Source organism: Zootoca vivipara, chromosome 5 (genome assembly GCF_963506605.1).
Source record: "Zootoca vivipara chromosome 5, rZooViv1.1, whole genome shotgun sequence".
Taxonomy (NCBI): domain Eukaryota; kingdom Metazoa; phylum Chordata; class Lepidosauria; order Squamata; family Lacertidae; genus Zootoca; species Zootoca vivipara.
This window is the reverse complement of record NC_083280.1, coordinates 48,686,538-48,709,803: the sequence shown is the minus strand read 5'-3', so window position 1 is coordinate 48,709,803 and position 23,266 is coordinate 48,686,538. Positions and strand designations below refer to the sequence as shown.

Below are 23,266 nucleotides of genomic sequence, written 5' to 3'. Positions count from 1 at the left end.
GCTACCTTTAAAGTCAGTTACCCTAGAAAAGCTTGAGAAAATGCAACGTGAAGCACAGGAAACTATTCGACAGCAGGAACTACTAGCTCAGCAATGTTCAAACTCCGAATTCATTCAATAGTTTACTTAAATGGATTTTCTGTACTGCTGTATCAATGTATATAGCAATATGATATGCTGTGTAAAACAATAGTGAAGTAGCAATGCTCTGTTTCCAAAGAAATTTCATATGAACAGGATAGTAGTTGTAGATTCTTACAGATTTTCCCAATTGTACTACTCCCTTTTAAAATATATTCAAGTATGTAGTCATTTAAATCCAGGCAATCTTTTTAAAAATGGCATTCAAAATCCTGCTCTAGGATTTCTGTATTGTTTTTCACATCAGAGGTCAACTTAGCAGCCTTACATATACTCAGCATGGGGAACCTTTTTGGCCCAGCTGGTCAGATCGTTCACCTCTGACAGGTGGCAGCTAATTTGCCTGTTACCTAATATCATAATGATGCTGGATGATTGCCATGAGGGTTGTCACACCCACCAGCCCAAGTCCCTTGTGCAACACTTGGGAACCACAATGCAAGTGGCTTTGCCAGCCCTGTGCTCAGCAAAGTGCAGTGTATTGGGCTGACAAAGCTGCTTTCTGCAGAGATCAGCTGAGCAATTTCCCCAAGGTTTAGGTTTAGAAAGGTTGACACTTCTCCGCTAGACTACTATAAAACTTGTTTCTATACTGTTAAATATACCAATATGCTAAATACTATTTTGTGTTGTGTTGAATTATTCATTTGTACTGTCACTATTGCATTGATGCAATGAAACAATGAAAACATTCAGTGCACACCCTTCTGTATGTAGACATGTCTAGGTTCATGAGAATTTAAGGTGTTTTTTTAAAAAAAATCCATTCTAATTCACATACATGCAGAGATTACTTGTAGAAGGTAAAGTACTGGTACCATAACTTTAGGCTGTAGGTTTCTTGGACTCAGGGCTGGCAAAGGTCATGCAAAGACAGGCTGGCTCCTGTTATTCCATTTCCTGGCAGAAAGCCATACTGCTGGGTGTGGGGCTGCCTCTGAATTCTGCTTTATATGTCGAATAGCTTTTCATGTAAGAAGGAAACATGCTCTGCATGCATTCTAACTGAGCCAGTCAGTACCAGCTGTGGCTGGATACAGCCAAAAATTTCCCAGTCTTCTGTAGCAGAACCAACTCATCCTTCTACACTTCTCTTTTTTTACAGCTAATCTTCCATCAACTTTATGTCTGCATTTATTCTCACACTAGGGCTTTTAACCATGGCTGCAAACTAGTTTGAAGCTTGTTACAGACTAGCATTAACACTGGTGCAAACATATCAATGTACCATAATAAGCTAAGAGTGGGAGCATGTCTGCTAATAGCACACCCCTACTAACCATGCATAAAAGAATCAGCAATTTTATGTCAGCGGTGGCCTCTTTCTTGCAATGCAAACCATTTCTGTGCTTGGCAAGCTTTTAGGATGAATCAGTTAAATTATTCCAAGATTAGTTCATTGTAGAGTAATGATGCTGGCATACAATAGGTAAAGCGACCCCTGACCATTACCGTAAGTCCAGTCGTGACTGACTCTGGGGTTGCGGCATACAATAAAACTAAACTAAAGTGCACTTTAAGCAGATAACACAAAGGGCCACAGGTAGAGGTCCTCTAGGAGCAGATTAGGAGATGAACCATAGAGTAAAGAGTAAATGATTATGTACTTCTAGAATTGTTTAAGAAAACAAGGCAAAAATCTGCTTCACAAAAGTTTATTTTGCAATACATTCTATCAGAACTGTTCGTTTTTCCAGTATTGTAGAAAAAATAGATGTTCCAGCCACCATTTGCTGAATTAATTTAAGAGCAAATCAATTGTTCCCCTGGAAAAAGATGAATACATCTTATGATCAAACTAAATTCTTAGATTCTTTAAAACAAAGAAAAAAACTTTTTTCTCCCAGCAGCAGCCAAAATAGGGTTCCAGCAGCTTAACAAACCATTCTATAAAGCTTTGTATAAACCAGTGATTTCACTATAAAAGCACTGTCCTTAAAGCAAAGGAGTGGTAGGCAGGCATCAATGCAGAACATGGAATGATTAGATCAAACATATGGCACTTCCAAAATAGCTTATTTTATCAAACTTCCACAGAAAGGTTGTTACTTGTTCTGTCCCAACTATAGATCCAGAGAAAAGAAAACTGAAGAATTTCCCTTGTGAACAAAAGTTTATAAAACCGTCAGAGGGTATTTGTTCCCCAAAACAAGTGCATCTCTTAAAAAATAAATGAACTGTGCTAAACAACTCTTACTATAGAATATATATATATATATATATTCCCTTAAACATCTACAGCTGCAAGAGTTTGTTCATTCAGTAGCTTTCAGCTTTCAGGCGGCCTCCATCTCCTTCACTTACAAAGCGCTTCCTTCCCCTAAAATTAAATATACAATAAGCTTTCAGTATATCCCTTAAACTTGGCCATATGAAGAGGAGGGCAGAAAGTTAATTTGCAATCAAAGAAATTGTAAATCGCCCTCAAAGCAGTGTGGTTAGTTATATGTATGCAAATTATAGACACTTGTGTTTGCTCTGTTCTATTAGCAGCATATGAGCTGCTTGTTGGGTTCGAAATCTGATGGGGGCAGGGGAGGAAAGCCAGGAATCTACAAAGGAGAACCCTACTCTGACATTTAAGAATAGATTGAGATTCCAGAATCGGCTTAGTTAATATCCTAGTTTTGGCGAGGGTTATGCTTCAAAATCATTTATTCTGCAGGAATCTAAGAATTCTTCAACAGGGTTATAATAAGTTATGAAAATTAAAGTGATTTAATAACCAGTTTCCTCTGACCCCCAATCATCCTAGCAGAAGTGGAAAGAAAAGCAGCTACAGCACAGAAGAAGATTGGCAATATCTGAGAAAGCACAATGTAGCAACATGAACACAAGTGAAATATCCATACAGTCTTACTCTCATATTTATTTGCTGTCTTTCTTCAGTTGTAGAACCCAAGGTGGGAAACACGTAGTTCCCAGGTGGTCACCCATTCAGGCACTGACTAGAACCAGACCTAATTCACTTCAACAAGGTGATTGGCCTCTTGGGCCTTCAAACCACACACTTGGATTTAGAATAGAAGTTTGGATCAGAGATTCCAAGCTATTCCACCCACTTTAGCCAGCAGCAGTCCTAAAACAGCCTGTACTACCATGCAAGAAGAAAAAAAATAAGTTGCCAATCTGACTTGATTAAATTCTGTTGACAAACTAGCCAGGTTTACACCCCTTGGACTTAATTTGCTGCTCAGCTACCTCTCTGACACAGTGATTCTTAAGTATGTACCTGGAAGGACAGAGGTCTCTCATTGGCTTGGAAATTATTCCTGCTCTAAAGCATTCCTCTACAAACCGTTCAAGCACAGAGTATGAATGTGGCACATCAAGATTAATGTCCGGGATTTCACGGTAAACCCGTTCATAGCCCTGCAACATCAAAATTAGGATAAAATTCATTATCTCAGGAATTTTCAGTATAAATTAAGTAAACTTTAAAAATGTTTCTATCTAAATGGGTATTGTCAGGGTTGCTGTGACTACTCTTGAGTAACGACCTTCCACATGCTTGTCTTTCAGAAGTTTTCATTAGTGCACATTATTTACAGTGTAACAAACTGCTGGTTTCATGTCTACTCGCTCGAGTCAGATTCCTGCACTGCCCCCCTCCGCGTTCTGGACCAACATAAAAGCCTCGGAACTGAGAAGCGCCTCCCTTTTCTCCTCAATTCCGGCGTTGGGGGGAAAGGTCTCCAGTCTGACTGATTCCTGTCCTCTCTTTCCCTCTCTCCCTGCCGATGGATGTTGCCAGAGCCCTGGCACTCTTTCCGTTTCCTGACTCCCTCCCTCAGACCCTTCGCTCTCATGACTTGCTGGGAGACGAGCTGCTTTGGATGGGGGGGGGGTTGTTCTCTGTAAGCCCTCCCCGTTACAGGTATGTTACCTTTAACTTTCACTTAAATATATATAATTATATATCTTTTATATCTGTTGCCAGACTTCATACTAATTTAGTCCCCAATATCTACAGTTAAAATATTAGCAGCGGCAGACCTACAGTTTTGCGGCCCTAGAGCTTAAACTGTAAACCCTTTCGCAACCAGAAATGAAGTCCGGGTAACCACTGTTACCTTGTTCAATGGGGTTGTTCCATGACAGTTCATCATCACAACTACTACATCTCACATTTTGAATAAAATTGCTGTACTGGATTATCTCATGTGTCAAAGTCTCTGGTGTGAATAAAAAAATTCCTATGCCTTATAGTCTTCAAGTTATGGGAGATGAAAATTAGGGAAATGTTATATACTTGCATGATGCATCATAGAATGATTTGAGTTGTGTGACTCAAATTCGGTCTACAAAAACCAAACATTTTAAGCAATGTGGACTAAAGTGTCTTCTGGGGCACCTCCAGGATTAGGGTCCCTGAAGCTTAAACTTCATTGGTTTCATAGTAGATCTGCCCCTGAATATTAAGTAGCAGGTGACAATAGAGCCACCATTACTAAACTTAAGACAACTAATCTAACTTGGTACAAGACAGATTTCTACATTCTTTCTAGCTTTTCTATTTAAAAATATTATTGAAAAACCCTCAAATTCTGTAATGAAGTCAGAATTTGTGTTCCCTAATCTAATTCTAGGGCTGTTCATTTAATGCCAATTAGTATACACAAATAAATGCAACTTACTGTTCTCAGCTATAAGGATATTTAACAGGAAATGCTTGGAAATCTGTTAGGCACACTTACTCTTTTCATTTGGTCCATAGTAATGACAGCAGACCTCCAGAGGGATTTCAACAAATTAAGCATCATTTGAAAGTTTGTTTCTCCAGTTGATTCCAAAACCATCACAACTGCCTAAAATGTAAAATCAAATGAATTAAATGTTCAGGTAGAAATGGTGGGAAAGTACATATTTTAAGCAAGGAACAAACATAACTATACTGCAGAGGAAAAAGGATATTATGGAAACAAGCCTGAGAAGAGAAAAAATTCCCATAAGTCTAATAGAGAAACATGTTTTTTAAGCCAGTATAAAGTATAAAAGGAAGCCAAAGGTCATATGAAAACATTCTCTTTTGAAATGAACAATATGCAGTATTGATATTCCCTTCATTGAAAATGAAGTAAGAGGTAGTCAATGAATTACTTAAGAAGGAACTTCAGTCTTTTTATTTACCAGGCATCTTATTAGGGAAATAAACTAGTATAAAAAGTACAGACTATGTAACACAGGCTACGGTAGGAAGCATCTTTGTCAGCTTACAGGCAAGTGTAAAATAGTACCACCAAAGTCTCAATAAAGCTCCTTCAACATAAAAATCATTATGCATGTTAAAGTTTATAACTTCAGAACTAAACTTCCAACGACAGTTACAATACTATGTTGTAGAAATTAAAATAAAAAATAAAGTTTCAATCCTGCCTTACTTCATATACAAGTTCATGGTGAAAATGTGGTACTTCTAACTCCTGGAGACAACGTTCTGCTTCAGAAACATCTCCTGAAAGAAGGTATTCTTTCAACAGCATATCAATCTAGTAGATTAAAAATACAGAAATGTGTAAGACCAGATGTTAAAAAGCTTACAATTCTGAAATCTATAATGTATTTCAATTTCTAAAGTAAATGTTTACTGATGAGCACCCTCTATGGCACAGTGGTCAATGCTTTCTTGATAAATACAAAAAAAATATGAATTTGTTATATAATGCAGGCACGATCCCAAAAGATAAATTATGTATTAATTATTGTAAATGAGATATAAATGAAATGGAAATGAAATATTGTTCAGTACATATGTAATCATGAATGAATAATCATGAATTTAATAATATATAATGCATTAGTAAACTAGAGGGGAAAACAGAGGCAGCAGTTGCTTTGTCCAGTAGTTTACCCTACGTCTCTTCCTACTTGCACTCTCAGTTTTGTGGCAGAACAGAGGATACCACTCAATGGGGCCACTCAGACAGCATGTAAGAAAGAAAGGCAGCCAGTGGTAGCAGAATACCACTGAAAGACAGCTTGTGAGCAAGTTGAGAAGATGTGGCATAGGCACTGGGCAGGAGTTGCTCCCATCTCTGCCTTGCTTGCTTTAGATGGTGCAACAGGAAACAATAGGCCTGCTTAAGAGGTGCAGCAGGAGAGTGGGAGGACCAAAAACATGTTGTCAAGGGGCCCCATGTAACACTGAACCAGCCCTGTTAACTTGATATAAAAGTTAACCACTAATGAACAGCTGAACTTAATTACCTACCTCTTTAACAAGATGTTTTACAGACTGCTGCCCGCCTCCTGATCCCCACACATTGTCAATGCGTTTTCCACCTTTGGTCATACTCAGCAATACAGTAGCTCGATCCAGAGCAGCCCTGTGAAGAGAATGGAGAGTTGCAAATAAAAGCAAACATATTTAAGAATTTATACATTCACCATTATGACTGAAGCCTTTAAACTACACTGTAGAAATCTGCATTAACAATGAGATGCAAGATTTATACACCAAGACTGCTATTGTAACAAAGTGACCTAATATTTATGGGGTCCAGTAACTTGTGTTCAGCATTAACTTAGGTCAAAAAGCTGTAGCTTGTTCACTACAAATCATCAATCCAATTCAAATTATTGTTCACACATTCAAAGTTTTAAACAGTGAATATAACAGCCACATTAGTTTATTTCCCAAAATAATCCTGCAGCAGGAAACTATTATTAGCTACTATAATAGTAGCAAATAAACCTGGCAAATACAGAATTTTTACTGGGTTATCACCTTTAACTGCAAACCCCAGCTATGAAGGGCAATGCACTTACCGAGCCTGGACACAATCCACAGTGCCTTTGTAACCATCTATGTAACTATTGCAAAGAATCCCATCTCCGACTGCTCTTGCAATAAATTGACCCACCAACTGCCATGAAAAAGAAATATGTCTTACAGACTAAATTTGAGATAAGACAGGGTTTCTTTGATCAGTCACAATGTCACGCAAAGCAGTAGTACACCCCCAAAATGGGAGAAGGAAGCCATACCCAAGCACCCTTGCTGTTCCCCCCTCGGGCTGGTTCAAACAGCAGTACAGGCAGCGCTGCCACCTCAGCTGCCTACATTTCTTAATTTTACATAAACAGATGAGCCAATTACATGCAGCCACAAATGTAATACAGTGGCACCTCTGGTTGCGAACAGGATCCGTTCTGGAGGCCCGTTCCGGGACTTCCAGGTTCGGCCCATTCGCAACATGAAAAGACGTATCCCGCAGCGAACGTAACATGAGGTATGACTATAAATAAGAATATATTGGCACAATACATAAAAGATAATACAATACATTGGGTGGTAGCAGGGAAGACAAGGAGTTCTGGGACACAGAAAGTAATAATAATAATAATAATAATTTATTATTTATACCCCGCCCATCTGGCCGGGTTCCCCCAGCCACTCTGGGCGGCTTCCAAAAAAAAAACAACAGAAATTCTAAAATACAGAAATCCATCAAACATTAAAAGCTTCCCTAAACAGGGCTGCCTTGAGATGCCTTCTAAAGGTCTGGTAATTGTTCTCTTTGACCTCTAGTGGGAGGGCATTCCACAGGGTGGGTGCCACTACCGAGAAGGCCCTCTGCCTGGTTCCCTGTAACTTGGCTTCTCGTACTGAGGGAACCGCCAGAAGGCCCTCGGAGCTGGACCTCAGTGTCCGGGCAGAACGATGGGGGTGGAGACGCTCCTTCAGGTATACCGGACCGAGGCCGTTTAGGGCTTTAAAGGTCAACACCAACACTTTGAATTGTGCTCGGAAACGTACTGGGAGCCAATGTAGGTCTTTTAGGACCGGTGTTATGTGATCTCGGCGGCCGCTCCCAGTCACCAGTCTAGCTGCCGCATTCTGGATTAGTTGTAGTTTCCGGGTCACCTTCAAAGGTAGCCCCACGTAGAGCGCATTGCAGTAGTCCAAGCGAGAGATAACTAGAGCATGCACCACTCTGGAGAGACAGTCAGTGGGCAGGTAGGGACTCAGCCTGCGTACCAGATGGAGCTGATAAACAGCTGCCCTGGACACGGAGTTGACCTGTGCCTCCATGGACAGCTGTGAGTCTAAAATGACTCCCAGGCTGCGCACCTGGTCTTTCAGGGGCACAGTTACCCCATTCAGGACCAGAGAGTCCTCCACACCCGCCCGCCTCCTGTCCCCCACAAACAGTACTTCTGTCTTGTCAGGATTCAATCTCAATCTGTTAGCCGCCATCCATCCTCCAACCGCCTCCAAGCACTCACACAGGACCTTCACCGCCTTCACTGGTTCTGATTTAAAAGAGAGGTAGAGCTGGGTATCATCAGCATACTGATGGACACTCAGCCCAAACCCCCTGATGATCTCTCCCAGTGGCTGCATATAGATGTTAAAAAGCATGGGGGAGAGGACAGAACCCTGAGGCACCCCACAAGTGAGCGCCCAGGGGTCTGAACACTCATCCCCCACCACCACTTTCTGAACACGGCCCAGGAGGAAGGAGCGGAACCACTGCATGACAGTGCCCCCAGCTCCCAAGCCCTCTAGACGGTCCAGAAGGATGTTATGGTCGATGGTGTCAAAAGCCGCTGAGAGATCCAGCAGAACAAGGAAACAGCTCTTACCTTTGTCCCTAGCCCGCCGGAGATCATCGACCAGTGCGACCAAGGCAGTTTCAGTCCCATGATGAGGCCTGAATCCTGACTGGAAGGGATCCAAATGGTCCGCTTCTTCCAGGCGTGCCTGGAGTTGTTCCGCAACCACTCGCTCAATCACCTTGCCCAAGAATGGAAGATTTGAGACTGGGCGATAGTTGGCCATATTGGCCGGATCTAAAGATGGTTTTTTAAGAAGCGGTTTAATAACCGCCTCTTTCAGCGGGTCTGGGAAGGCTCCCTCATGGAGAGAAGCATTTACCAACCCGCGAAGCCCATCGCCCAGCCCTTCCTGGCTAGCTTTTATAAGCCAGGATGGGCAAGGATCAAGGAGACAGGTGGTTGGTTTCATTCGTCTAAGCAGCCTGTCCACATCCTCGGAGGTAACAGATTGAAATTGATCCCACAAAACTTGACTAGACAGGACTCTAGCACTCCCCCGCCCCGGCCCTGCTCCCACGGTGGAGTCTACCTCTTCCCGAATCTGAGCGACTTTATCTGCAAAAAACTTTGCAAAATCATTGCAGGAGATCATGTGGCCCGTACTGGGCCCGGATGGAGCAGGTGGTTCCGCTAAATTGCGAACCACCTGGAAGAGTCTCCTGCTGCTGTTTTCTGCAGATGCGATGGAGACGGTGAAGAAGGTCCTCTTCGCCGTCGCCATTGCCACTTGGTAGGCTCGAAGTTGAGCTCTAGCCCGTGTCCGGTCTGATTCAAAATGAGTTTTCCGCCACTAGTGAAGGTACATTGTGCCGTGATGGAATTTGCATATAAATTCCAATGATTTAACAATTAGGGGTATCAAAACTTTAGATAAAGATTTTATTGTGTACCTTTATGTAAAAGTACTTAAATAAATGTGAGCAATAGATGTTACCACAGAAACAAATTATAATTAATAATAGGCAAGGCTTTTTTCAGCTGGAACTCGCTGCAACTCAGTTCCGTCAGCTCTCAAGTGGATGCCATTGCCATTATAGGAGAACAAGGGAGACGTTCATGGCGAGTTCTGGCACCTCTTTTTCTAGAAAAATAGGTATTTTAAACAAACCTGCGGTGCTCTGGGGGTGTCCAATACTAATTCTGGCATCTCTCTGAGAAGCCTATCAAATGACTTTTCGACATCTTGTTTGCCAACTACTGTCCCACACAGGTCAGCAAGGAGTTTAGATGTCATTTCTCTGTGACTGGCCTTTCCCTCCAGTGCCAATGATACAGCCAACACTGGTACACTGTATTTCATTTCACCAAGATTGAGGTCTTTCAGCATCTCCTAAATATGTGGAAAGTAAAATAAGCAGTCATTTTATTTTAGTTCAAGTGCACATGAGTTTTATAGTAGAGATGACAGAAAAAAACAAGCAAGGAAGAATGCCTCTCTTATGGAACCAATATAGTAAGAGAAATTCTCTACCTAATGTGTTTGCAAGTTAACTAAACTCCTTTGACATAAGGGACAATTGTCCAATTATGTCAGAGGAGACCTACTGAAATCAATGGATGAAAGTTACTTAAGTCAACTGAGTTCAATGAGACTACTGTGAATATGACTTATTTGGGAATCACTCAGGAGCAATTTTAATTCTTACTATACTTTTGTGGAAGTAGCAGGAGAGAGGAGTTCAATCTAAATATATGGATTTTAAAGAAAGGTACCATTTCTACCTATAAAATGACAAATTGGTCTTTACTGTGAATGTCAACTTTGTTAGGGTTTTAGTCTTGTTTTAATATACTGGCTTGCTTTTGTGTTTTTAACTGTTTTTATCTGATGTGTAAGGTGCCTTGAGACTGTTGTTTAGAAGGCAATTAATGAATCAATGATAATAAATAAAAATTATTACTAGATGCCATCAAACCAATCTGCAACCAACATACCCACATTTCATAATCTAATAAAAGTCTATGTTTATGCCACTAATTATTATAAAAGACAGAAATTTTAAAAGTAACATTAAGGACCTAAGTACCCCCTCTTGAAAGAACTATTTTAAATCTCATTAATCACTGCTTTTGCTTGTAATTTCCAAAATATAAGCCATGAGACATACCGCAACTTCATTAGTATCCCCATGTTCAAAATATTCCTGGATTATTGGAGTTAGCGTTTTCTCAAATGCTCTTCCTTCCAAAGGTGGAACTACTGTTTCATAGACACAGTTATCCTGCTTTAAACGAAGGTGCAACAAATTTAATAAAACAAAATTCATATTGGGGAGGCTCAGAACAATTCAGTTTTAGAATATAATTCCCCTAAAACTTTCACAGGCTTTCTACTCATAATCCCTTTCATACTGGCAGTCAGGCTTCTATGAGTAATGGCTTTGTACTTTTCAGTTGCTGCCATCAGATTCAACTTCTCTATAACAACCAAGAAGGAAGAGGTAAGCTGTTGCACTAATCCAAAAATGGAGAAATGCAGCTATAGCTAAAGATGTGATATGAAAAATGGCTCACAGTGTGTTCTTCAGCCACACTTCAATTCCACCTTCACAATTTATCTGTCAGATGAGCAGAATGGCACAGCAAATGCTGCTTCAAACCCCTATGTTTTGCTCTTTCCCAGTTGCTGATTCTATCACTGGGCCACTGCTGTTTCCTCCTCTAGGGGCTGTTAACTAAGCACAGAATTAAATGTCTGAGGCTAAACAGAATTGAGATGGATTTTCAGAGGGACTGTATGCCCAATTTCTGTTTTTACCAAGACTAGAAAGAGTCAGTGAAAAACAGAGACTACTTACATCATCAGTTTTTGATGAAATAACTGTTCAGGGGTGGGGCACTCATCAGATGAGGAAACTAACCATTTTCCTTACCTGAGCATCATCATAGTTGGGATCTTTAATGTCTACTTCCTCCAAATCATACACTTGCCCAGGTTTTCCCCAAACACCTTTGCCTCCTGATCCACCTGAAAAATAGTTTAACAGCAAAGATGAGAACCAGACTACAAGGCAGTGTTATTTTTGTCTTATTACTTCCCTCTAACCTCTCATAGAAATCAAGTTTTCAAATTCACATGCAAGGCTCACAGAAGCTGAACAGCAAAGGTGACATTGTTCACTATCTTCCTAATATGAACAAGACAGGGGGCAATCACTTTTAATCAGGCTAAATAGAACAGCATAAGCTATCTGCAGCAGTCATTATCAAGTCTCCAAGTATTTGTGTTTGTTTTATTTAAATTTAAATAAATTTATTTAAAGTGTTCATATTAAAATTATGAACCTTAAAATTTCAGAGTTCTAAATTAGAAAAGTATTATACATGCAGATATAAACTATGCCGATCTCTACTGTGTCTATATTCTTGTTGCTATCAAATTAATGTAAAACATTTAGGAATAAGCACAAAATGAAGATCAATCTAAACCTAAATAAACTCTCAATAGGCTATTTCTGTTTGCTGTGATTTCAAAACACACCAACCTTTCTTGGGTAGACCCCTTCCCTTTCCTGAACGAGATCGCCTATCCAGATGCTTTCCCTTTGGACTTGTTGGTACTGTGACTCCATTCTTCAGTGCTTCCCCATTGTCACTCACTGAATCTCCTCTTCCAGAGTCTCTAGAGGAGTTTTTTCTCAGTCTCCTCTTTGCTCTAGCATTGATCTTAGCTTCATTAATAGATGTTACAGCGTTCCAGTTACCATTGATTTCAGGTTTTATTTCCTCAGTTCCACCATTTTCTTCATCACCGGAAAATGGAGTATCACTCAGACTATCCAGTTCTCAAAAACAGAAAGATACAGGAAGGTTTAGCTATTGACCAAAGCAAGTAATTTTAAAATCACACAAATTTCCAACATGGTAAAAGTTCCAATGCCATTCTAAGCATTATGCAAAAAAAAAAAAGTTTTTAACAATCCTTGACAGATTTAGTTCTTGTAGCTCTCCTGCAAAAGTGAAAACTATTGGGTGTGAACAAGAAGAAAGGTTCCTGGGGCATTTGGTGGAGGGGGCAAAATCAGTTGAAAAAAGCTAACATGGTACAGTATTATAGTCACAGTGAGATATATTGCCACAAAATTGTAGTTTACCTATTGCAAATTATATTCATGAAGGGCTTGTTTAACGATGTGGCTGAAGTACACTCCCCCTTTTATATTTGTAAGCCACATTCATATGTATAACAGTGGACAGCTTATGACATATCTTTTTCATCAAACCTACAGGTGTCTGTGTCTTAAATGTATTTTTGTGTTTCTTGTGCTTGCATTGCTATACAGATGTGATATTTATACAAAAGCTTTAATTTTTAATTTGTTTTATTTACTGTGATTTGGACAATTACTATGCAAATATGGAAAGATGGCATATATATATTTTAATAAATGTATTAGAATTTTTTTGGGGGGCCTTGATTATTGTACAGTAGTTATTTTACACAGGAATATGTATTTTCCAAAAGTAAAAGAAATCAAGGGGATTTTTGAAAATAATAAGCGACAAAGACCTAGTTCAACTTCTTATAAAAATGCAACATGCAAATCTAAGAGCAGGTGGAATAGGATACTGTAAAATTAGAACAAACTCATTAACAAACTCAGTAGCATATCTCAGAGCTTAAATAAGTATTAGGAACAATTTTCTCACTTTAGAAAACTTAGTTTAGTTATGTGTTCCATTCTATAATGGAAATGTATTTTGCAGCATTTCAAGTGTCAAAGACCACAAATGAATTGGGCTGCTTCCTTACCTGTTAAGTTGATGTTGTATGTCTGCTCATTTCCTATTTCCATAGCTGTTTGACAGTAACTGAACCAAACGCAAAAAATTGTTTAATATTGTTGTTTCAGACCTAAACACAAAATAGAACATTTTAGTGCAATTAGAACTATAGAAACTGTAACTGTACAGTGTACTTTCTTTGATAAAATTGTAACACACAATATTTTGTAAACATTAAACCTTATGCAAATTTTCTATTATTTTTATTATTTAAAACTGAATCAGCCAAGTTATTCTCTTGCTCCAAAGACTTCTCTTAAGCTTAGAATTTGTAAATTCCTACAAGCAGAGGTTTGGCAGGAATCATCCCTCCCTTCTATCAGACATTTTTTGAAAACTATACTATTTAGACAGGCCTTTGTAATATGAATTTTCTTTTTTTAACCCACTCAGTATTTGTTTTTACGCATATTTTTGTTGATTTTATTCTCATACCTATACTGCCTTGATATGCTTTTATAGACAGACTATAAATACATAATAAAAAATTTTTTTACTTCATTTATCCAAACAACCTATAATCATTATTTCCACTTTGCAGTGGAACTCAAGAGAAAGTTACTTGTTTGCCACCCAAGTTCAGGACTGAGCTATAAATTTAATTAAGACTAGCATTTTTATTTATCTAGTGAGTATTTGCATCTATGTACATCAACAAAATAGAAATTATTTAGGCTGTAAGCCTTACTACCATGTTTTAATATTTATATAGCACCAGCTCTGCTTAGGTATTTTGCAGGCATAGCACCTGTTTTTTGGTAAATGTTCCAACATTTTATCAGTCCTGTCAAAATACCATGCAGATCAAACAACAAAAAAGATACTTTATTTGTATTCATTCTTTCAATCTAAGAATAGAGCACCACCTTCTGGGAATTCCTGTTGCTCTCTGTTCACCTCCAACCTGCATCTCATCCAGTGTTTTACCCCATGGTAGTACTCTCAAATAAGTTGGCATCATCCAAATCTAATCACATTTGTTTTAGATAGCATAGCTACAATACTTCTACTAGAGGAAAAGCATGCAGATAATCCTAATAGATCTTATATCATGCATCACATTTTTTACCTGTGTAGCTTTCATTAAACATTCAGCAGTCTCATTTGGGTTTCCAGGCAGTATCTAACCCAAGTTTTTTTCTCCTTCCCCCACCTTTTATCCAGCAAACACTATGCATTGTTGAGTGGTGAGATTATGACATCAGGTCTTTCACATCATACCTCATAGCAAAGAGTTTTTCAGCATTACCTTAGCCAATCATTCAGAAGTTTGCAGTGTTCTGAAGCACTTTCCTTTCGATAGAAGAGTTTCCTTAGATCTCTCAAAAGCCAGAAGATCGGAGAGTTGATTTATTAGCTTGTGAGATTAATTTCTGTCCTCTTGGTAGAGTATTCCATTACATGCATCAACTCTCCTTCAAATCCAAAGGAAAAGCACATTGTTCATATAGAAAAATGTATGATAATTTAACATTGGAATTATGTATCTTCAGTATCTTGTGGATATGCAAATGTATAACCCTTCATGAAATTAAAATAATTTCTAAGTGACAGCATGGGCAGGGAGTGGCAAGCAAACCAAAACCCTCCCCATACATCTCTTAGGACAGCAGAGGAAGACAATGCTGAATCCTTGGAGGTAGCCTTGTTCCAGATAGTAACCCACTAGTTCAAAACCACAGAATTAACTTCTAGTTTAACAGCATAACCACACACAAATGTTGTAGAAGTACTACATACCAACACCATGAGGTGCGGTGCTGCAGCATATACAAATTAACTCTAACAGAAGGGTAAATGGGATACGTAGGACAGGAACAAAACAAAATTCATTAAGAAAACTCTTCTCACTTCTGCTACATGCCTGGAAACTACTGGCCTGGAAATCTGTAAGTCATCAGACTGCACATATACAGTACAGGTCTGCCACATACTGCAAGCCAAGCTTGCTAAACCATCCTGGTTTTGTGGCAACTATGAGCCTGAGGCTACAAGAACAGCAAAATTAATGAAGCATCTGATGAGACATAGCTCATGATTGCTATTACACATACACTCCAGCTGGCAATGAACAGTTGGCATGTTCTCTAAAAGTGCATATTTTTTTGAAGGCCTGAAGTCTATAATATGGAAAACCTGCCTACTGCAGATGACTGCCTGTGTTCAACTTCACACACACTTTAAAAATAAGAAAGGGAAGTGGTTGTATGGTTAGTTGATCTTTTAAAAGTTTTCAAGTAACATCTGTTGCTAGACCTTTAAATGGTAAAGGAAACTGTGGTTTAGGAGGCATTTCATTTTTGATCTTACAGCACTTAGAATTTTGTAGTTCCTCTATGGTGTTTCTGAACAGCAAGCCACACACATTAAATCATTATTCTCAACAACAAAAACAGTCCTGTAGCTCCAGAGTACTGAAAGGGTATATGGCAGCAGACTCCTCACCCAATCAGTTTATCCTGAATGCCAAATTAATTTAATCCAGATTACCAAATAATATAAACATAATCCAAATTAAGTAAAGAGTAAATGGTCATGAAAACTCTTTTGTTAATCATTAAATGCTTTATTGAGGATGTTTCCATGTGAAGAAACTGGCTTGGTTCAGATGTAATGGGGAAATGGTTTTCCACAACAATATTAAACTGCACCATCCATACCTCAGGTTTATGTACCTTCTCCTCCCTGAAGGAACTTCAGTGTAAAACTAGTCACAGTTCCCTATGACATCCAAATTGAAGGAGCTATGGTTTCTTTACCCTATAGTGAGTAAGAACAAACCAGAAAAACATAGTTTCAAATCATAGCTTGTTCTCTCACTTTAAACAGACCACAGACACGGAATAGTGGTAAGTTTAAATTCAAAGGCAAAATCTTTCTGTCTCCTTTTCTGGATGGGAGGATGAAGTGTGGTGGGCCTCAAGCTTGCTACAATTCATTTTCAAAACAGGAAGCTATGGTTTGCTGTTATGTCTGAATCAGGCTGTTGTATCCTGAAAAGCAACTTTAAGTTGTTTACAGGGGCTTCATTTATTTGAACTTCATTAAACTTGTACTCCTCAAGGACTAATCAATCCAATAAAACAGAACAGACACTCATAACATTAGTTACAGGTAGGTAGCCGTGTTGGTCTGCCGTAGTCGAAACAAAATAAAAAAAATTCCTTCCAGTAGCACCTTAGAGACCAGCTAAGTTTGTCATGCACACGAAAGCTCATACCAATTACAAACTTAGTTGGTCTCTATGGTGCTACTGGAAGGGTTTTTTAAATATTTTGTTTCGACTCATAACATTGTTATACTTTTTGTAGTCACTCAAATTGTAAGTGGACTAAGGTATGCTGAAGCCTTAAATTAAAATGCCAAAGCTTGACTAATGAACCCTAATAAAAGTGTCTTTAGATAATGCTTACAAAGTGGCATAGTAAACAACTACAAAGTGAGGCAATGCTCTCATTCTTCAGAAGACGGTTTTGGCAATGATATCTTATGGATTCTGTAATATAACGTCCAAGTCCAATGAGTTATTGCATTTCACACAAGGGGATATTCTGATGCTAAACCAGATTCTTAAGGATAAGCATTTAGTAACAAAAGTAAACATAATGGGTTATCTTTGTGAGAAATAGAAAACTATAACAATCACTGTACTGATATCCAGTTGTCCCAAGAACAAGTTGGGAATATCAGTGCACATAAACTGACATAATCCAGTGGAGGGAGTGTTGTACAAAAATTAATGCAACTTCATCCTGACCCCAAAAGCATTAAAATGCAGGAACATCTAGCTTGCTGAGACGCAAGCTTAAAGGTAAGTGAATCGGTATTTGATGCATAAGGCAGGACAATGGTGGTTTTCAAACATCAATTAACTATTTCAACATTGATTTGTCTGCCACAAACCCCTTGTGTGCGGCAGAAAATTCTGGGGCATGTTACAAGGTGCACATTCAGTGACTTAGGTCTATACTGGTTTTCACTTTTCTCCACAAAGAGCACAGCCTCTAGTCTAGGGCCCCCCTCAGTGCTCTCCAGCAGTTACACATTAGGTGAGGCCAGCAGTGGAAGGCAAACTGCCTTTTGCGTGGAAGCCCAACTGCCACCCTTCAAATCAAAACCCGGCCTAAAAAAAAAAGAGCAGCAGGATTTTCCTGAGCATGGTCTTCACATCACTGAGAAAGCCCTTCCTGAAGGAAATATACTCCTGTGGTAAAACGATGCGAGGCCCCACAAATGATACGGCCTGTACTCAGCATTAACAGCAGTTCTCCCCTCCCTTTTAATACACGGGAAGCTGCACTAGGCCAAGTCAGGCTGTTCGTCCATCTAGCCCAGCGCTGTCTACGGAGAGCGTTATCGGTCGTGAGAGGCCGGTTCATGAGCTAAGGTGGGGCAGGGCGGCCATACACGGGCCAAATGACGGACGCGGAAAGGAGAGGAAATGGGGCCCCTTCCTCCTCCTCCTCCTGAGGAGTAGGCAGACACGTACGTCCCTCTCCGCTCGGCGTCGCGAAAGGTGGGACGGCACAGCCCTAACGGGAGAGCCCCCATTCCCGTGCTCACGTTTCTGAGGACGGGGTGGGGTGGGGGGCATTACCGTAGGCGGCGGCCCCGGAGCTGCGCCACACGGTGTTTGTTTTTGTTCTGCCCAGCAACACGGCCACGAGCGGCCGATCCTGATTGGCCCAGCCTCGCCCTGGGGCCCGCAACAGCCAATGGAAAAGGGGATTCCGAGAGGGCGGTACAGGGGAGCGTTAAAAAAAAACAAAAAAAACAGGAGGAAAACAAATGAGTGTCAAAATGGAGGGGACGGGAAAGGGCGTGTGACGTGATGAGTGGGTGAGACCATCCAAAATCCAGGTGGGGTGGAGGGGTGGGGAAAGTACTTTTAGCCAAGGGACGACAGAGGAAGCCATGGAGCTGCCTCACTCTAGCCTGAGATTTGCCCACACATTTTCTGCTTGCAGCTGATTAAAAGGTGTACTGGAGGGCTCTCCCTTCTTTGGCACCCAATCATGCATCAAATAAACTCCAGTTCTTCCCAGAGGCTTTCACTTTACAGAGAAGCACACAGCCTAGAGATCTGTTTATTAACATTTTATTCTTCTTGAGCTTCCATGTTTACTTCCAAGGAAGTCCCATTATTGGGATTTACAGGTAAAGGTGCAAATGGTTGTGCTTAAAGTTGAAGGAGCTCAGCCTTTCACACCTGCCACACGGGAAGAAATTTAGAAGGTAGAGCTTACCCAGTAAAGAGCTGCTATGATGAGAAAGGATGCAATTGCTGCATTTTTAAAAAGAGCGTTTTTTAAATGCTCCATGACAGCCTGAAAAAGGTTGTCAACCCTATACCACACATTTCAAAACACTTTTAGGCTGCACTGCTCACTAACTAGGAAGTAATTTTCATTGCACTTAATGAGAGATACTTTACTTCTGAGTGAGGGTAATGTAATGGTTAGTGTTAAACTAGGTCCTGGGAGACCAGGGTTCAAATCCTCACTCAGCTGGGTGAAGTTGGGTCAGTCACTGTTTCTCAGTCTAACCTACCTCACAGGTTTGCTGTGTGAGGGACTTATGAGAAAAGATGGGATACAAATGTAATAGTAAATACCATTAAAATGCACAGGATTGTGCAGTTAGTAAAATCAAGTGAACTTGTTCTATCAAGGAACATAGGACATTGCCTTAGATAATGTGTCTGGAGCTGTCAAGGTCATTCTGTATTTGGCCCTTTGTTATCTTCATGCTATTGTCTGATGTCTGAAACAAGAACCTTCTGCCTCTTTTCCCCCTCCTTGCTGTTCTTGCCCCAAGCAAATTATGAAGGCCCTTTGATGTTTGAAGTTTACTAAGCCAGCACAAGGCTGTGGTTGGGAAGATGCCTGTTCTTAAAAGTTTCGAACAACTGATTCACAACTGCAGTCTTCAGAGTCAGTACTAGAAATGAAAGTGAGCCTAAAGGGTAAAGGTAAAGGGACCCCTGACCATTAGGTCCAGTCGTGACCGACTCTGGGGTTGCACGCTCATCTCGCGTTAATGGCCGAAGGAGCCGGTGTACAGCTTCCAGGTCATGTGGCCAGCATGCAAAGCTGCTTCTGGTGAACCAGAGCAGCACACGGAAACGCCGTTTACCTTCCCACTGTAGCAGTTCCTATTTATCTACTGTACTTGCATTTTGACGTGCTTTCGAACTGCTAGGTTGGCAGAAGCTGGGACCGAGCAACGGGAGCTCACCCCGTCACAGGGATTCGAACCGCTGACCTTCTGATCAGCAAGCCCTAGGCTCAGCGGTTTAACCCACAGCACCACCTGGGTCCCATCAATCCTATTTATGTTAAGCTCACATAAAAAATGTGAAGGTCCCAAAAATGCAAGAAAACGAGTTAAATCCTATGCAGTCAGAGTCTCTGAAATGGCTGGCTTAAGCGGTTTGAAGATTGATATGTGCACAGAGCTTATGATTAACCAACCTCCACCCTCTCAAAAAGACCTTTTCTTGACCTTACAGACAGCTTAATTTATTTTCTTAAAGTATACTCAGAGCCTCCCTATTAATTACATACTGTGCATAACACTGAATGCTGTACAGCCATACTTAATTAGAAGGCTTAATGCAAATGTTATTAAATATTATTACTCTTAGATATTCATTGCAAGACAAACTGATATACATCACTGATTCTCCCAGGATACCACATCCTAGAGCTCTTTTAGGGGTAAGATTATATATGGTGTAGTAGTCCCAGTCTGTGACTGCATTTCTCCTCTGTAACAAATGTATTGATCTCTCTATAGATGCACCCCCTTCAGTACAGGGCAGAAGGTTCTGAACTATAATAGCACAGGCTTCAACATAAACTTATTTAAGTACAGGTAGTTAAGAGCTATACAAGAATTAAAAGGCTAGTCTTGTTACTACCGGTTCTTAACGCAAGTCAGAAATTGTTTGTATGTCAACATGCAACGCAGACCGAACCTGTACTGTAAACATCTGGGAATCTGCATAAGTACATGATTAACATTTTATCTGTGTTTATGCAGGTTCCCAGATGTAGTTTGGAAAGAGGTAATGATGCTACTCTAATGGCTTAATTATAAATGCACACCGACAACAGCTTGAGATCCACAAGCCACTTCCTGATTTGTCTTTGAAATGTTTTGAAGCACAAGCACCTAAGTTGTAACCTACTGTATATAAGCATTCAAGAACTAAGCACTGCTAGGTTTTACCTTGCAGGCCTCCTTTGCCTTTAAGAGCTATATGACAGGCAGAAATTTACCATGTGATTCAACGATGCCAGAATTTGCTTCTGCCAGGCAGAATCCCCACAAACCAAAAGTTGATATCCTCCCTAACAACAAATAAAATGATATTGTCCCACCGCCACTTCACATCCAGCCATTCCTTGAAATCATTACAGCACACAAATCCTCTAGCTATAGAAAATAATTGCTACATGGGATATGTTAAACCACTGGTGCCGAGCTTTTTAAACTGCTAGCATATTTTTTTTAAAATGAGATTGCACTAAAATACATTGCCCTACCTCTGCTGCACCCTCCTGTTTTTATACAGGGGTATTGCAGAATCCATTACCCATACCACAGGTTGGAACTATATCCTAAAAGCAGAAGCCTTTCTGGGTCAGACTAAAGATGGGAATTCCACAAGCAGGACATGAACACGGTCTCAGGTGATTCACTGAAACTGGTATTCACTAGCCTACACCTACAATAGCCACTGGTAGCCTTATCCTTCAAGTCTGTGGCCATCACTAGTTTCTGTGGCAGTGAGCAACCAGAAAGGGAAAAAATGCTGCAAAATGAGTTTCTATTGATGCACAGATTTGTATCACTCATGAAAGTCTCACAATTAAGAAAAATCAGGAGGTAAGAATATTGCTGTCATGATCCAGGAGAAGCATATTTTCAAACACCTGTCTCCACATTGCCCTAAAACACTTCACTACCCTAGTTCCCACAAGGTGTCCATAGAAGTGGGGATAAATTGTAATTTAGTAGCTGAGCAATTATGAGAAGCTGAAACCTGGCTTATTGTTTCTCAAAGAATCACAAAACCATGCTGTCTGAAAGAACCAATGCTACTCTCTAGTCAGTTTCCTTGTTCAAATCCAAAGCCATCTAACCACAAAGTGACCCAAGCATAAAGAAAGGCTCTCTTAGAAATACAGTATCGCACTCCAACTAGGCAAATAGCACTGCACCACATGACTCCAGCAAACCAAATGCCAAGCCACGTGCTGCAGGAAAAGCAAAACACCATCAAAGTCGCTAGCCAATCAGACCTGGGGAAAACATTCCTTCCCAATCAGGCAATGAAGATAAGCGAAACCTATTGGCAAGTCTCTGGAAGAGAGGTTGCACTAGCCAATTGCAACTGTGCTACGCAGCGTCCTACCTCCAGTTAGGGAGTTTACTGGTTCTCTCGATTTACAGTACCTGCAAATTATGCCATCTAAACCCCAATGTCGTCGCCACGCACTTCACAATACCACTAGCCCCTAACTGAAAATGAATCAGAAGGCACCCTGCATAAGTTTATCGAAGCCTCCATTAAATTAGGTGGGAAGTCTAGATGCATCTAAACAAGCCCAAGTAGTAGCCAGAACAGATCACAAAAGCAGCAACCTTCAAAAAACCGAACGATAGAAGACCACTGACATGTAATAGCAGCACTTCATTTAACCCACCACAATCCTACTTAAAGCAACTAGGCGCATCTGCAGCAAGGCGCACACCATTCCACTGCACGCTTACCTAGGAGCATGCCCCATTGGACGCCATTGGGCTGATTTCCGAAATGACTTGCTACAGGACGGCGCTGTCAAACCACCCAGGTGAAAAGTCCCACCGACAAGTGTGTAAGGCTTCGATTCTATGCACTTTATTTGAAAGGGGCTTCCTTCCGAGGAAAGAAGCAGAGGTTCGGGTTACATGCCGCCCATAGATTACAGTCTTGTGCCCATTTTCTCGCTTGCAAATCTATGCACACAATGGAATTTATGTCCCAGAACTGCACAGGATCGGCCAAAAGCGCAGTCTAAGGAAACACTCCCTTGCCTGGGACCACTCCGGCCTGGGACAAAAGTTCATTGCATACAGTGGAACTTATTTTCGAAAAAGCATGCATAAAATCGGGTATGACGAAACACTTTTTTTTTTTAAGCCAGCATTCATAAAATTGTTATCTCCCTTTCCCAACCGTTATAGCCAAAATGTATTATCAATTCGCTTTTTTTAAAAAAATGGAGCCTAACTCGATTGCCGAGAAGCCGTTTAGGAACAGCTCCCTTTGCTCAGATACGGGGATTTCCGCTCACATTTTTGCACCGAGCTCGCACGCCGCTTGCTTTGCATCTCTGGGTTTCTTTTCAGCAGCAAATGACAGCGGGAGGGAAAGAACTACCAGCCTAAACCAGCTACTTAAAGAATGAAAATGTGAGAAAGTCACCCTTTTCCTCCTCTTGCTTTTACCCAGAAGCTGTTGATCATAAAACTCTGGCCCACAAACTCTCTCTCTCTCCCCTAGTTTTCTCCTCGGCAGATCAGCACCAGATTCCTCCACTTGCGACTGTTTTCAAACAACCCTTTACTTCCCCCCACGTTTAAGGCGGCGGGGTAGTCCCGCCTACGGAGCGCAAGGAGTAAAGCTATTGGACGAGGTTGCCCGCACAATTAGAATAGTGGGCCTTCCCACCCGAGAAGGGCGGGTGTTTGTGAGGTTCTTCGAAGCTCCTTTAACAGCCATTTTTCA

The 23,266-nt window shown here is 40.6% G+C and overlaps 1 protein-coding gene across 9 annotated transcripts; it reads right to left on the bottom strand.

The window, feature by feature from the left end:
- Window positions 1–1,780: 1,780 nt before the first annotated feature.
- PDCD4 (programmed cell death 4) lies at window positions 1,781–23,122 on the bottom strand. 9 transcript variants are annotated; one of them, XM_035133026.2, is made up of 13 exons: window positions 22,964–23,106; window positions 14,738–14,903; window positions 13,457–13,558; window positions 12,189–12,488; window positions 11,577–11,671; window positions 10,812–10,925; window positions 9,812–10,033; window positions 6,910–7,007; window positions 6,353–6,467; window positions 5,523–5,630; window positions 4,839–4,949; window positions 3,374–3,513; window positions 1,781–2,461 (listed from the first exon to the last, which is right to left on the bottom strand). In XM_035133026.2, the coding sequence occupies exons 3-13, from the start codon at window positions 13,497–13,499 to the stop codon at window positions 2,401–2,403; spliced, it is 1,407 nt and encodes a 468-aa protein (XP_034988917.1). In that variant the 5' UTR covers window positions 13,500–13,558; window positions 14,738–14,903; window positions 22,964–23,106; the 3' UTR covers window positions 1,781–2,400. The 9 variants fall into 9 exon arrangements, with proteins under 9 accessions (XP_034988917.1, XP_034988916.1, XP_034988918.1 ...); XM_035133025.2 differs by having other exon boundaries at window positions 10,812–10,928; window positions 22,964–23,105; XM_035133027.2 differs by having other exon boundaries at window positions 1,781–1,907; window positions 10,812–10,928; window positions 22,964–23,105.
- Between the last annotated feature and the right edge of the window lie 144 nt (window positions 23,123–23,266).

What these genes read in the sequence shown, in the direction of transcription:
- PDCD4 (XM_035133021.2), bottom strand. Translation starts at nt 13,499, where the DNA reads ATGGAAATAGGAAATGAGCAGACATACAACATCAACTTAACAG. An exon ending in AAGGGGTCTACCCAAGAAAG is followed by an intron (nt 11,672 to 12,188) that starts GTTGGTGTGTTT and finishes ACTATTTTTCAG; the next exon opens with GTGGATCAGGAGGCAAAGGT. An exon ending in ACCATGAACTTGTATATGAA is followed by an intron (nt 4,950 to 5,522) that starts GTAAGGCAGGAT and finishes TTTACATTTTAG; the next exon opens with GCAGTTGTGATGGTTTTGGA.